Source organism: Bubalus bubalis, chromosome 8, assembly GCF_019923935.1.
Source record: "Bubalus bubalis isolate 160015118507 breed Murrah chromosome 8, NDDB_SH_1, whole genome shotgun sequence".
In the NCBI taxonomy this organism is placed as follows: Eukaryota; Metazoa; Chordata; class Mammalia; order Artiodactyla; family Bovidae; genus Bubalus; species Bubalus bubalis.
This window is the reverse complement of record NC_059164.1, coordinates 105,315,255-105,330,679: the sequence shown is the minus strand read 5'-3', so window position 1 is coordinate 105,330,679 and position 15,425 is coordinate 105,315,255. Positions and strand designations below refer to the sequence as shown.

The 15,425-nt window shown below is 46.1% G+C and overlaps 4 gene segments (V, D, J or C); all 4 read right to left on the bottom strand.

Moving 5' to 3' along the window:
* Positions 1-523: 523 nt before the first annotated feature.
* LOC123466040 lies at positions 524-1,541 on the bottom strand. The segment is given in 2 exon segments: positions 524-1,193; positions 1,301-1,541. Coding segments are annotated over 2 exon segments (561 nt in total).
* A 4,022-nt stretch (positions 1,542-5,563) lies between these two features.
* LOC123466039 lies at positions 5,564-6,163 on the bottom strand. The segment is given in 2 exon segments: positions 5,564-5,928; positions 6,050-6,163. Coding segments are annotated over 2 exon segments (414 nt in total).
* Positions 6,164-7,499: 1,336 nt separating this feature from the next.
* On the bottom strand, positions 7,500-8,707 carry LOC123466076. The segment is given in 2 exon segments: positions 7,500-8,265; positions 8,348-8,707. Coding segments are annotated over 2 exon segments (483 nt in total).
* A 1,416-nt stretch (positions 8,708-10,123) lies between these two features.
* On the bottom strand, positions 10,124-11,141 carry LOC123466081. The segment is given in 2 exon segments: positions 10,124-10,745; positions 10,842-11,141. Coding segments are annotated over 2 exon segments (435 nt in total).
* Positions 11,142-15,425: the final 4,284 nt, after the last annotated feature.

The following is a 15,425-nucleotide window of genomic DNA, read 5'->3' as shown; positions in this document are numbered from 1 at the left end:
ACTTGGCCTGACATTATTCTAGAAGCTAAGGATCTGCTCCCTTCTCTAGTTCTTTCTGTTCTCCTAGGTGTTCTGTGTCCAGCAAATGCATGAATTATCCTTCACACCTCATGCGTGATGACCATCTCTTGGGTGTCCTGGCCCCTAATTAAAGAATTCCTCTCCTTGCAGTTTTGATCTATAAAGTCAAAGTGACAAAGCCTCAGCTGCCATGTTGTTCAAAATAGCCCAACCCCTTTGGCTAATGTATTTTCCAAAAGCATGTTTTCAAGTAAAACAAGATCATCTTTTCCCTGATTTTCTAGATTTGGAATCTAACATGAGAGAAAGTTGGTCCTTAACGTGGCTGGAGTGCTGACATCTGAATCTATAATCTTCTACATACTATGAAAAGACCGTGATGTGGAAAAGACTGAAGGCAAGAGGAGAAGGGGATGACAGAGGATGAGATGGTTGGATGGCATCACTGACTCAATGGACATGAGTTTGAGCAGGCTCCGGGAGATGGTGAAGGACAGGGAAGCCTGGCATGCTGCAGTCCATCGAGTGCAGTCCACTCTGCAAAGAGTCAGACATGACTGAGTGACTGAACAACAGTTTACTATGAAATCTAAGAAATAGAGAAAACAGTTTATAATAAGGGAGAATAAATGGAGCCAACAAGTTGGAAAAAGAAAGGAGTCGTCAAATCTACCATGTCCCAATTTGGGGACTTCATTCCCAAAGAATGCCTGTGTTCTTGTTTTAAGATTTTATAAGATGTACAATAATACATTTAGTCTTGAAAGAAATTTTCATATGGCTTAAGATTGCTCTAGTTCTATTATACACCTGCTTCCTGAGCTGAGCCTGGGTTGAGTTTGTGCATTAAGCTTAGCCGGTATTTCTCACTGTGCAATCACTGCTCGCACAGAAATACACAGCTGAGTCCTGCGGCTCCGTAGGCTGGATCTTCAGACTACAAGGTGAGTTTGAGGGGCACTCAGCTGAAAATCTCTTCTTGGGCATCTCTTTATCATCCAAGACTTTATCATTTTGGAAGGAAATCAAGAACTTGAACTCTTTGCTCAGGATCTGTTGATACCAGAACACATAAATATGTCCTTTTTTGGGAACACAATACATTTCCACTTCCAGTCCTTTCCCTTGAACCAGGTGCCCTGGAGTCTGGGTGACTTCTGCCTCAAGGAAACCTGTGAAGAAAGCACACACAAGTTGCAGACTTAGCCCTGGAGGGCGTCTGATGACCTGGATGAAAGGCTGAGAGCAGGGCACTGAACAGATGAAAACAGGGACTTACCTGCACCCAGGAGACACAGGACTGTGAAGCAGGTGAGTGTGGGGCTCATGGCAGCATCAGGAAAAGGGCAGAGGCAAGTGGGTTTCTCTGAGGCTCTTTCATCCCCTGTGAGCGGCTCCTCTGTGATGTGATCACTTCCTGGAACCCAGTGAAATTTATATAAAGACGTTGGCTTTTGCCACAAAGAAGTCACTCCTTTAGATGCCATCTTCAGCTTTCTTATGGTGTATTTCCACTCCATGCTTATAAAACTATTCCTCTACAGATTAGTATGGTATATTTACTAGGACAAAAACTTATTTTTTGAAATTATTTTATTGTATTTATTTTTGGCTGTGCTGGGTCTTCATTGCTGGGGGCGCTTTTTCTCTAGTTGCAGAGAATGGAGGCTACTCTTGAGTTGCACTGTGTGGCTTCTCATTGTGGTGGCATCTCTTGCTGCAGAGCATGGGCTCAAGAGTGCATAGGCTTCTGCAACTTCAGAACATGTGCTCAATAGCTGCATTTCCTGGGCTCTGAGCACAGACTCAATAGTTGTGGTGTATGGGCATCGCTGCTCTGCATCATGTGGGGTCTTCCCACACCAGGGATTGAACCCATGTCTCCTGTATTGGCAGGTGGATGGTTTACCACTGAGCCACCAGGGAAGCTCCCAAACTTAATTTTTTCTCTGCCTGCTTGATCTCGTTGAAGCATTTGACAGCGTTAACTATAGACTATCCACTAGGTCCTGGAAATTTCTCTTCCCTCAGTTTCATTCACATCATCTCCCATTAGATTTATCATTTCCTATCTATTATGTTATTAAATGCAGTCACCAGAACCTAAATCTATCCATTAAATTTAGAATCCTACTCTGTACAAGTGAAAAAAATAGAATATAGGAAACAACTGTACTCAGTCTTCGGAAAACAGGCAGCACAAGACTCATTCTTCCAAAACGAGAAAAGAATGGGGGAAAATCTGTACACAGTGAAGAGGGTTGATGCGAAGAGCCAATCCTGACGCTGGGAAAGATTGAAGGTGGGAAGGAGAAGGGGACAACAGAGGATGAGACGGTTGGATGGCATCACCAACTTGATGGACATGAGTTTGAGTAGATTCCAGGAGTTGGTAACGGACAGGGAAGCCTGGCATGCTCCAGTCCATGGGGTCACACAGAATCGGACACGTAACAAGTGTGGAGGAAAAACAGAGAAGGTAAATGTTGTGATGAGAGAGAGGTTAGAAGATAAAGGGAACAAAAGCAACTACAATTTGGGAGGAAGACTACCAGAGAGGAAGAAGCTACACAAAAAGCTCCAGAAACCTTTGTAGGGATCATAATAAACTTTTGACTCAGGAGTAGTCTGTGTCTCTGTAGAACAGAACTAACAAACATTAGAGAGAAAGCACAGAAAAGATTCACCAGTACTCCCAGAACAGCCATGCTTTTGTCCTGGGACAAAATGAGGCTCAAGCAGGGGTTGGCAAATTATAACCCAGGGCCTGGCCACCTGTTTATGTGAACACTTTTACTGGGGCGAAAAGCACCTCCAGGATGACAGCTTGAGGAGCTCTGAATACCTCATTTCCAAAGAAAATGGCATGATGGCCGAACATTTAGAAACGATCATTTGTAGCCTCTGAAAATTGTCCCAAGAGCATACAGCAAATGGAGAAACAGTTACTCAAGAAAATCTTCTAAATCTTGGGAGAAGCCATACGAGTCTGTGTCACTGAGCCATGACTCTTGCCCTGTCGCTCTGTGATAGAAGCTCTAGCCCATGGGGATGTGGTCCAGAACACTGGGATCCCCGAGTTTCTCCTGGGGAGCGGCCAGCTGCCAGCAATGCTCCTCCCCTCCAGATCTGCGGTGTAGAAACTATTCCTGGCCAGTCCAGCCCAGAGGTCTGTGTTCCCTCCTTCCACCAGCACCTATTCAAGGGGTGGACTCTGTTCCAGAAATAACAGGCCAAGAACACAAGGCCCCAGTCTTCCTCTTTTTGACTTGCCCATAGGGTGGAGGTTCCATCCTGGGAGGGGGGCAAGTCGAGAAGACCCCACCCAGGGACCCACTCAGAGAGCAGAAGTGTGTCGGTTCCAAGAGAAGCGAGCCACTGTCCCTGCCCCCATGGTGAGCGGCAGGCCATGACGACACAGAGCTTCAGAGCTCTACTGTGACTAAAGGAAGGGCAGCCAAAGCCCTGTGTTTCTTCCTTCCTCTTTTCCTCCCCTTCCTCCTTCCTTCCCTCCCTCTCTCCTTACAAGGTCAGATCTGCATCCCAGTCATATGGCCTCCCCAGCCTCCTTGGCTTCCTTCCCATTTTCCCTCAACAGGCATTTTCTCTAAAAAAATATTGTTTCTAGAACTAATTTTGTACATCAGTTGAGTGGAGCATCTTTTCTTAACTATACACACAACCTAGTTTAGAATGTGTCCATATGGGGGACAGTGTTGAGAGATTAATAACTTTCGTTGGTGATGGACAGGGAGGCCTGGCGAGCTGCGATTCATGGGGTCGCAAAGAGTCGGACACGACTGAGCGGCTGAACTGAACTGAACTGAACCTTCCTTACAGGCCCTTAGCTTCCGAAACAGTTCCTGCCACTCCCCTCTCCACTTTTTATTTTTCGTTCCTTTATTTTCTTTCGTTGGCTCATATCACCTTTCACCTGGGCCTGAAATGAGATGAGCCTGTGGTCTTCATTTCTCCCCTCTTTTTATTCAAGAGGAAGTGGAATGTTTGCGGAAGGAAAGCAGCAGTTGGCAGCTCATCTGCTGCCGCCTGGTGGAATTCTTTGGCCATTACACTCAAGATGCGTCAGTTTTCTAGACTTTACCGTGGAGCCATAAAATGTGAGCGGCCCTAGATTAATCTAGGCCCAACATCTCGTTTTATAGAAGAAAAATTTGATGTCTAGGTAGATGAATAAAGAGACGAAGAGTTAATCACTCACAAGAAAACCAGTGCAAATGTATGGTGGGTTAAGAAAGAGGAGAGTAGAACATGGAAGTTAGATGGTGAGTGGCTCAGATGCCAGTTTTCAGCTTCTCTGATTTTTACCTAACATCACCAGAATTGGATCTAGGGCAGTACTTTTTGGTCTCTTGATTAAAGACTTGGACACCTGTGATATTGATGACTATATGCAATGATGTAACACATTATTGCATAGTAAGAATATCTGTGTCCTTCAGCATTAAAACAGGGACACAGCATTAAAACGCTCTCATCTTCTAAATCAGGCATCTCGGACCTAACAGACGCCAATTCCTTTCTGCACTGGTGAACTTTATTCACTCATGCACCACTTACTCAATCAGTCACCATAAATATTTCAACCTAGTAAAGGACATAAGACACAAACTGGCTTTCAGAAAGCTGTTTATAGTAGAGTGCAGAAATCCTTTTTCTTTCAAACAAGCTGTGGTATTTGGTATTTTTATTAATATTAAAAAGATAGGGCAAACTCTAGTAATTTTAATACATCTTCCACAGTGCTGCTTCTAGATTTTGACACGAGACCTATTGTGCAACTTAAATGGTTCATAGATGGATTTATATCAGGAAAAATAGATAGAGGCACTGTGCATAATGCATGTCCCAGGCAATTCACGTGTCTTCAAACCTGGCACAAAATTTTAGCAGTTTTAATTTTCCCTGGGCTTCCCTGGTGGCTCAGTTGGTAAAGAATCTGCCTGCAATGCAGGAGATCCAGCTTAGTGCAGGAGACCCAGCTTAGTGCAGGAGACCTGGGTTCAATCCCTAGGTTGGGAAGAAGGGAAGGAAATGGCAACCCACTCCAGTATCCTTGCCAGGGAAATCCCATGGACAGAGGAGCTTGATGGCCTACAGTCCATGGGGTTGCAAGAGTCAGACACGCCTTAGCAACTAGACCATCACCATCATTTTCCCTACTTGATAAGGAAACAGTGAGACTGCATTCACACGCTTATGAGGGCAGTTTCCTCTAATGGTGAGAATTCAGGGGAATGGTGCTAACTCTTGCCTGGGTCTTCCTTAAACATGTTTCTGAGTCAACCACTCAGACTTTAAAAGAAACAACTAAGAAAAAATGTTCTATTACTCTACTGAAGAGAACAAAAGGGGTGATCCAGGGAAATTACCACCAACTGAATGTCGGGTAAGAGCAGCCGTTTTTCCACTCCTGGCATAACTGTTAATGGTTTTTGCAGGTTTAGATCCAACTTCTATCTATGGAGGAGATAATGACAGCCTTAAACCACTTCCTCTCGTGGTTGCCAGAGGGGAGGCAGGTCTAGAGGGGACTCTTGGCTCTGGGAAACACAGGTTTGTGAACAGAGGGCAGGGAAGGCTTCAGCTCTGTGTCTCTGCTGCTGGCACAGAGATACACGGCTGAGTCCCCCAGGCCTGCCGAGCGGATGTCAAGAGAACAGAAAGAGGTGTTAGGCCGGCTGGACTGGAAGTTTTCAGAGGTGTTTTTTTCCTTGGTGATTTGTTTATCATAGTAGTACAACAGAAGTTTTGGTGCTTGGCTTGGCTTCTGTTGGTACCAGTACATGGCATCATGCTTCATATTCTGAGAACAGCTCAGGGTCACTGGTTTTCCCAGCCCGGTAACCAGGTATCTTGGGTTCTGAACGACCATGGCTCCCACGTGACCTGCACAGGAGGAGGAAGATTTAGAGGCAGAGTGCAGGAGAGTCATGTCGCCGCTGTAAACGAAAGGCACAGAACTGGGGACAAGCTTTAGTTAGAGATGTCCTTCCTGACCAGGACTTACCTGCTCCCAGGAGATACAGGGCCACACAGAGGAGAAGCCTGGGCCTCATGGCAGGGCTGGGACAGGAAGGAGACCTGTGTTCCAGACTCTGGTCTCTGGGTTGAGAGACAGACAGGCAGGTCTGCCTGTGACGTCAATGTCACCAGCACAAGGACACCCTCACTGATAATAGACACAGCTTCCTGCTTGACAGGGGCATCTGGACTCGGCTGGATCCAGTATAAAGTAGAGGCGATGTTCCCTTATCTGCCCCTGTTCCTACATCTGCCCCATTTCATCCTGGCCTCTCCCTCTCCCTCCTCATTTCTTTTTTCCTATAAGATAGTTCAGAGGTTCCTCAGCACGTGAATGTGTGTGCTGTGCTAAGTCACTCAGTCGTGTCAGAGTCTTTGCGACCTCATGGACTCTAGCTCACCAGGCTCTTCTGTCCATGGGATTCTCCAGGCAAGAGTACTGGCATGGGTAGCCACTTCCTTCTCCAGGGGATCTTCCCAACCCAGGGATCAATCCTGCATCTTTTGCATCTCCTGCACAGGCAGGTAGGTTCTTTACCACCAGCAACCTGGGAAGCCCCCAACATGTGAATGCTGCTGCTGCTGCTACATAGCTTCAGTTGTGTCCTAGCTTTTGCTAAAGTCTTGTTCTGCCCTCTGCATCACAGATGGGTAACTGATGTTTGCAAACTATCCTCTCCTCACCATGCAGAAATCAGGTCCTGGAATCCCTCTATTTATGACCACTTTTCAGAGAGTATCAAAGAAATTATCTACACCTTTTAGCCATCAGTGACAACAGAATGCCTCCTTATGGCCAGTAGAAATGTGCCTAGAAGTAGCCTTCCCACACTGGTCCGAGCAAATCTGGGCAAAGGGTGAGGGTGAGACACATCAGGGCTTAGAGATGTATCCAGTCCCTCATTCCACTCTGACTGCATCTGGAAGCATCAGGCCACCACACCAGTGAATTGGCCTCACCTGATGCCGGAGCCCTGGTGCAGCCTCTGGACCCGACCTCACAAATGGTCAGGATGGGCTGACACACGTTAGCATTTAGCACCAACCCGTGCTTTTTACGTTAGAAAAATCAGTCCCTACAGATAAAGGAAAATTGTCCTGATGATAACTGACCTGATTATTCCACTCAAAAATGAGGCTTTTAAAAATGTATTTGATAATGGATGTGTGCTAGACCAATGTAACTTAAACTGATCATCTCCATTATCAGGGAGCAAACTAAAAGAGTAAATGCATTTTGATTCATGATTTTTATTTCTATCAGGAACACTTGTTTGTGATGTAATAAGGAATATAAAGATGTGGCTACAATCAGCATCACAATTCCTTTTAGATCAGAGCACCCAGGTAGGCAAGAAACCCACTGTGCTTTACATCAGGATAACATGCACACACACACGTAGATTTGCATATGGATTGGGAGTTTGGGACTAGCAGATGCAAACTAGTATATATAGAATGGATAGACAAAAAGATCCTACTGTACAGCACAGGGAACTTTATTAAATATCTTGTGATGAAGCATAATGGAAAGAAAATGAAAAAGAACGTATGTGTGTGTGTGTGTGTGTGTGTGTGTGTGTGTGTAACTGGGTCACTGCTGTGCAGTAGAAATTAACACAGCATTGTAAATCATCTATACTTCAATAAGCTAAATGAAAACAAATAGATTTGCATAGGTTGAGCTCTATGTGAGGAGCCCCAGGAGTCTCCCAAGCCACAGATATCCCCAGTTACATTTTTTAAAAATACTCTTGAGTTTCAACGGCTAATTCCAGTTATTCCTCTCCTCTCTTCCTTGGAGAGGCGGCACAGGGAAAGACTTCTGTTCAGGGCTGCCTGACTTGAGAGGAGCAGATAGGATGTGGTTTTGCACAGAAAGGACAGAACTCTGAAGCACTGTGTCTCGGCTGCTGGCACAGAAATAAACTCCCGAGTCACCCAGCTCTGCAGAGTGGACCCTCAGCGTAGAAGACGTCCCTTCCGTCCTTTCTGCTGTGAATCGGCCTTTGGGCATCCCTGAGTCATCCTGCATAGACTCTCTTAGGAAGTAAATCAGAAGCTTCATTTCTTTCCCCGTAGCATGGTAGTACCAAAAAAGAGATTCATGTCCAGAAATAGGGTCACAACTCAGATTCACAGCCTGTTTCTTCTCTATGACCCTGTGGCTGGGGGACTGGGAGACTTCAGCTGATATGTACCCTGTGGGAGAAGACAAGAACATACGTGACAGGGGTAGGCAGGAAAAGCGCCCAGGGAGATGTTCGCATTTCTAAGGTCGCACTTGCTCCCAGGAGACACAGCGATGCTATGCGGAGAAGACTGGAGAGCATGGCAGGATCCAGATGAAAATGAGAGCTTTCCCAGATGAGGGAACTTGTGTGTAGGAGCACAAATGAAAGCAGATCCGTGTCCCGGGGGCCCTATATGGTGTGGGCTGGCACTGACATCAGCGTGTGAGCAGGCGTCCACAGTCTCAGTGGCTCCCTCTAGGGAAACAGCATAGAAGAAAGAGCACGCTTATTTTTCCCCAAAGAAGGCTGCCTTTGAGGGGTGATCTGACACCCCAAAAATTGGCCTGTTATGCATTTAACTAGGTATTGACCTCGTACGGGTTCGACCTTTGCCTCTGTGGTTGCCTTGCTTCTTCCTCTTCTATTTGTATCAAATCTCCTCTGCCTCCTCTGATAAAGATACACATGGTCTCATTAAGGCCCAGCTGGATAATCCCAGATAAATGCCCCTTCTCAAAGTCTTAACTGAATCACATCTATAAAGTCCATTTTTGCCATCTCGGCAACATCTGCAGGTTACAGGGATGAATATATGGGCATCTTTGAGATGGTGGGGTGGGCTGGAAGTCATTATTCAGCCTGCCACACAATACAAAATGTTCTGCTGATCAATTGGGAAGTTTTTACGGGTGTCATTTCCCCATAATACTAAAGGAATCAGCTTGAGCCCTTTGTATATAAATCTGCAACACATTGTCTTCACTGTTAAGCTGCAGTGTTTGTGAGCTCGCAGCAGCTAGCGATGGCGGAGTCAGTGACCCCAGTGTGTGTGGCGGTGGTGTGCAGAGACAGAAGGGGAGCCTCAACGAAGCGGTGGGCCAGCCCTGGTGGTGGACTTCTGCATTGCAGGCTTCTGCTCAGCCTACATTGCCCTGCCTGATGTTCAGGAAGCACTGGAGTGGAGACCAAGAAGCAGCAGCTGAGTCTGGATCTGTCTGAGTGTGCTGAGCCTGGGGAACAAGGACAATTAACAGCAACATCCCTTGTTGCTTTAGCAGGGACTCTGGAGACCCAACACTGGAGAACTTATTTCCTACGAGTTGTAAAGATACTATGGTTCCTCTCTACCCTTCATCCAACTTCCCCTGTTGTAAACGTTATGCATAAGCATGATTCTTTGCTCAGAACTAAGGATTTAACATACGTACAAGTCAGCTACAGGCTAAACTCCGATTTCCCTCTTTTTTCTACTGTTCTGTTCCAGGATCTAATCCAGGACACCACAGAACATTTAGATGACCTGTCTTCTTAGATTTCTTCAAGCCATGAGAGTTTCTCAGTCTTTTCTTGTTTTGAATGATTTTGACACTTTTGAGAATCATGCGTGCATGCTTAGTCGCTTCAGTCGTGTCCAACTGTGTGCGACTCTATGGACTATAGCCCATCAGGCTCCTCTGTTCATGGGATTCTCCAAGCAAGAATACCAGAGTGGATTGCCATGCCCTTCTCCAGGGGATCTTCCCAATGTAGGGATCGAACCCATGACTCTTATGTCTTCTGCATTGGCAAACAGGTTCTTTACCACTAGAACCACCTGGGAAGCCCTTTCGAGGATCACCAGTCAAGTATTTTGTAGAAGCCCTTTCAAACTGAGTTTATCTGCTGGTTATATAATCACTTGAAGGCCCAGTGGGTGACATTTACCCTTAGCCATGGACTGTCAGGAGGAGGAGAAGGGGATGACAGAGGACGAGATGGTTGGATGACATCACCAACTCAATGGACATGAGTTTGAGCAGGCTCCGGTAGATGGTGAAGGACAGGGAAGCCTGGCATGCTGCAATCCATGGGGTCGCAAAGAGTCGGACATGACTGAGTGACTGAACAATGACAACATCAAGTGAACTGTCACCCTCTGTGAAAAAGTTGTGAGAAATGCCAGAAACCAAGCCCTCTCCTGCCTTCCCTCCAAATATTTCCTAATGTGATGGGTTGTTTCATTCTATTCTTGCCTTCCCTAGGGTCATAGAAAGCTGAACCGCTGGGCTGCTAGGGGAGGAGCCTAAGAAGACAGCTGATGAGCTAGGGGCTGAGCCGGAAGGGGAAGCAGAGGTTTTCTGCTCGGGACGGGGCGACTCTGCAGTGCTGTGTCTTTGCTGCTGGCACTGAGGTACGTGGCCGAGTCCCCAGGATCTGTGGGCTGGATCTTCAGAGTGGAGAACGACGCGTTAGGCATTTTAGCTGAGAATCGGTCCTTGGGCATCCCCGACTCGTCGATAGGAGCTTGGTTGTTGAAATAAATTAGCAGCTCCAGTCCCCGCACCGAGGTCTGTCTGTACCAAAAAAGGGCAGCGTGGCTTTTAATCGGCTCACAACTCAGAGTGACCGCCTGTCCCTTTTCTGTCACCTCATGCCTAGGGGTCTGGGTGACTCCAGCATCTGTGGGCCCTGTGGAGAAGGACAGAATTTGGGGACAGAATAAGAAGCATGATTGGAATCATAACAGAAAATATCCAAGAATGCAGATTATTTCTGGGGACTTGCCTACTCCCAGGAGACACAGAGCCACACAGCAGAGGAGCTTGGTGGCCATGGCAATGCCAGCAGGAGGAAGCTTCACCCAGAGGGGCTCTTGTGAGTGTGAACAGAAGGGCAGGGCTTCTGTGTCCTCTGCAAGGCAAGAGAGCAACCTGGCAGGGACACTACATTCTGATTCTGCTCAGGGGACCTCCTTCCAAAGGTGAACGTTCATTCTCTACAAAAGACCGACTGAACTGGTCCCAACTCTTCTAGGGTGTATTGGCTCATTCATAGACTGCCCCCCCGCCTCCCCACTCCCAAGCACCTTCCCCAGCTGTCACCTCTCCCAGCCCTGGTGTTCCCACCCCTCTGGCCTTCTCTGATGTGTCATATGTCAACGGTCCATTGAATGTTTCTGCTTGAATGTACTACCAGCACCACAAATTCCAGACATAGTAAATTACTCTTTACATATTAAGACCTTCAACATGCCTCTGGCTGGCATTCCCTATCACCTGGATATAGGAAATCAAAATAAATCCTTGCCAAGTTAGAGCTTTACCACAGATTCCTCCCAAAGCTTTTGTACTTGGCCACCATGCTCATCTCTGCTGCTCAGTTGCTTCAGTCATGTCCGACTCTGTGTGACCCCGTAGACGGCAGCCTGCCAGGCTCCTCCGTCCCTGGGATTCTCCAGGCAAGAACACTGGAGTGGGTTGCCATTTCCTTCTCCAATGCATGAAAGCAAAAGCTCAGTCATGTCTGACTCTTCGCGACCCCATAGACTGCAGCCTACCAGACTCCTCCGTCCATGGGAGTTTCCAGGCAAGAGTACTGGAGTGGGGTGCCATTGCCTTCTCCTTGCTCATCTCTAAGGGGCATAAATGGAAGCCTTGGAAAGAGACTGGCTTGGGAAGATTTTATTCCCAGCAAAAGATAGAGACCAATTCCCCTATGCTGCATAATCCCCAGCCCACAGCACAGGGCCTCTGTATGTCTGCACCTTTTCCATGAAGGGACTCCATCTTACCTCATAAAGAGAAAGAGAAAGTGTTAGTCACTCAGTCGTGTCTGACTCTTTGCAACCCCATGGACTGTGAAGCTCCTCTGTCTATGAAGTTCTCCAGGCAAGAATACTAGAGTGGGTTGTCGTTTCCTACTCCAGGGGTTCTTCCCAATCCAGGGATTGAACCTGGGTCTCCTGCATTGCAGGCAGTTTCTTTACTGTCTGAGACACCAGGGAAGCCATCTTACCTCTGATAAACCTCAGTCAGTTCAGTTCAGTTCAGTTGCTCAGTCGTGTCTGACTCCTCAGAATTGCCTTAATCCTGCAGGTCCTGGTGTGGGTTGTGCAGTGAAAAATGAGGGCTTCAGCCTTCTTTGAGGAACTGCAATAAAGCACTCTCAGCTCATTATAATCCTCTTCAACCCCTAACAAAGCTCTAAAAGGTTCTTTGATGGTTAACACTTGACTCTCCTTGTACTAAGGCAACCAATACTCTTAAATGAACTCTTTCTGGTGGTGAGGATGAGACTCTGGAAAATGACCCAGTTCTTGGGGGTATGGAGAGTAGTAAGATTCTGTTTACAGAGGAAATGAAACATGTTAGCTCCATGTCTTGGCTGTTGGCACAGAGACACATTCCTCAACTTCCCAAAGTTGGAAGTCTGTCAAGAGACAGAGAGAAGCATATGACTGACTACTTGGAAATATTATGATAAACTTTCTTAGTTTTATAGAATCAGCAGTGCCCACTCCCCAGTCTAGTGTTTACTTGCTTCAGGAGAGCATCTTGCAAAAGAATGCAGAGCTGGACACAGGGTTTTTTGTTTCTGTTGCTTAGTTGCGAAGTCATATCTGACTCTTGCAATCCCTTGGACTGCAGCCTGCGGCTCCTCTGTCCATGGGATTTTCCAGCAAGAATATTGAGTGGGTTGCCGTTTCCTTCTCCAGGGGATTTTCCCAATCCAGGGATCGAAAACATGTCTCCTGCATTGACAGGCAGATTCTTTAGGAGGAGCAATAACAGCAGAGACAAATAGAAAACATTGCAAATCAGGACACAGCATTCAGGATGTGGATTTTCTGACTCCTGTCCAGGACTTTTCTATAAGATATAAAATGTTGTGAAACAGAAAAGCTGTGAGCCTATAACAAGTTCAGAATATGAGTGAGCCAGCTACCTCCTAAGTGCTCCAATCTCTCGTGGAGAGAAAAATCAGTCTTAGGGTCACCCCAGGCCCTGGTACATTTTTTGCTTATACAGACCTACTTGTGAACTTCTGAAGGCTCAGAGCCCCTCTGACTTAGAACAGTTCAGGCCGTCCTCCTTGGGGCCCTGCCGTAAAGCCCCCAACAGTGGTAGGATGGGAGCAGGCTGGGTTTAGAGGAAGCCCATACCAACAGCTTCTCTTATGTCCTGACACAGGAGCTGTTTTGCTTTCCTTCTATCAGGACACAAAAATTTACCAACCATCTCCTTCTCTGCCTACATCTTGACAGGCTCAAGAGGTGCCCCCCTGGAGCAGAGAGAAATGACCTTGAGGACTTATTTTCTAAATTTTTTTGGTAATTTAGTAGAGAGCTGGCTTGATGATCTGCATTAGCTTACAGAAAAACAAGATCTTCCTTTCCATTAAGGCCATTTCTTTAACCATGAAGAGGATGTCTCTTGAAGTCACAGAGATGTCCCCTGCTCATCCCTCTTGTTCCACAAAATATTTACAGCATCACGAGGCATCTACTAGAATACTGTCCATCTACCTATGACCCACCTAAACACATATCTCTGTGGGTTAATGAGACTTGGGTTGAGAATAAAGGGGGATGAGAAGCACACAGTTTCTGTTTCTTCTGCACTTGTCTCTCTCTCTTTCACACACACACACACACACACACATATTAATTTGGACTGCATGATGTTAACGTTTCGTGTATCACTGGCTCCTTTACATGGCAACCATCCCAGAAAGTGAAATGGAAGGAAAATGAAATGGAAATGAAAGGGAAAGTCACTCAGTCATGTCCGATTCTTTGCAACCCCATGGACTATACAGTCCATCCCAGGCTTGCCTGTAAGTCCGTGCTTACTATGGGTCTTAACCCGTTTGCACAAGAATAGAAGTCTTTGATCCCTATCTTTCTGTCTCCAACACCTGCTAAGTGTCTTCAAATCAGGTTCATGATTCAGAGACCATGAGATTTAGAGCTTCTCTCTAACCCTCACCGTAAGGCAATTCTCCCAGTAAGCCACCAAGGAATGTGGAACCACAGCATCTCCTGGTGGCCAGTTGGGCAGTGTCACTAGAAATGAACCTTTTGTCAAGACACAAGGTGAACTGTGCTGTTACATTGGTATATGGACAATGGGGAGTTATCTGTGCTCGTGTATTAGAAGTTCAAAAATAATCCTGTTGCTCAGAAAGAACACTTGAGAAAGAGAGAGAATGAAGTCAAACTGAAATTCAAACATCAGCATTGGCTCCAGTAAAGGTGGGGCTAAGATGTGTCGCTGAGTGGTAGCTCATATCCTCTGAGATGAATGTATACCCCGGCTACTTTCCCCCAGCAGCCAGTCTTCCCCACTGAATACAGTCTGCTTACTAATTTTACCTTAATTCTGGGCCAGGAGAATAGAAAGCATCTTCCTTGCAGACAAAAGACAAACACAAGATAGAAGTAGGAAGGTTTGGCCTGAGCCTGCTGAGTTCCTACTTTAAAAAATCTCTAATCATTAACTCAGTTCTCTTACCAAAGAGAAGAGGGAGGGGACAGGAGAGGGGCTAGGATATTGCTCCAGGAACTCCCAGAGACGAAAGTGGGCAATAGATGTTCCCCCTAAGACTCTTAAGATTCGTGTTCTCTCAACACCTTGAACTCGACCATTGTGTCTAGAGATGAGCCATGTGGTAGGACAACTCTATTTCCACCTTCTTAAGGGGCTCCCCCCAGTATTAATTACTGCTCTTTGGGATTTAATCCTGGAGCCACAGGGGGCAATTAAGCTGGGCCTCAGAGGACATGAAATGGCCCACAGCAGTACTGTAATTAAAGAACTCACAGGCCAGGCTGGCTGAAACACTGGGCAATAGCTCTCCGTTTCCCTTTCCCTCGCCAATCTCTCCTGCTATATTCCCATTATGACCAAACAGAGGTTCAATGACACACTTACATGACATCATAGGGACTTCCCTGGTGGCTCAGTGGTTAGGGCTTCACCTTCCAATGCAGGGTATGGGTTTGATTGCTATCCAGGGAGGTAAGACCCCATGTCCTTCAAGGCCAAACAACCAAAAAATAACACAGAAGCAATATTGCAACAAATTAAAAAAAGACTTTAAAAATTGTCCATATCCAAAAAAAATCTTAAAAAAAATATGACATCATGATGAGCTACCAATGATTAAATGCCAATACTCAAAGTTGCCCCAAACTTAAGTACTACTTCCATTATGAAATTCTAGAAAACAACTATCTAAGTCATTAATTTTTTTTCATCAATTCACACTCTTTTTTCAAATCTGGAATGCGCCAGGATTTGAATAGTATTTCCATTACAGCATTTTATTTCTACAGGAAAGATCCCAATTTAATCTTTTTATTTCCCT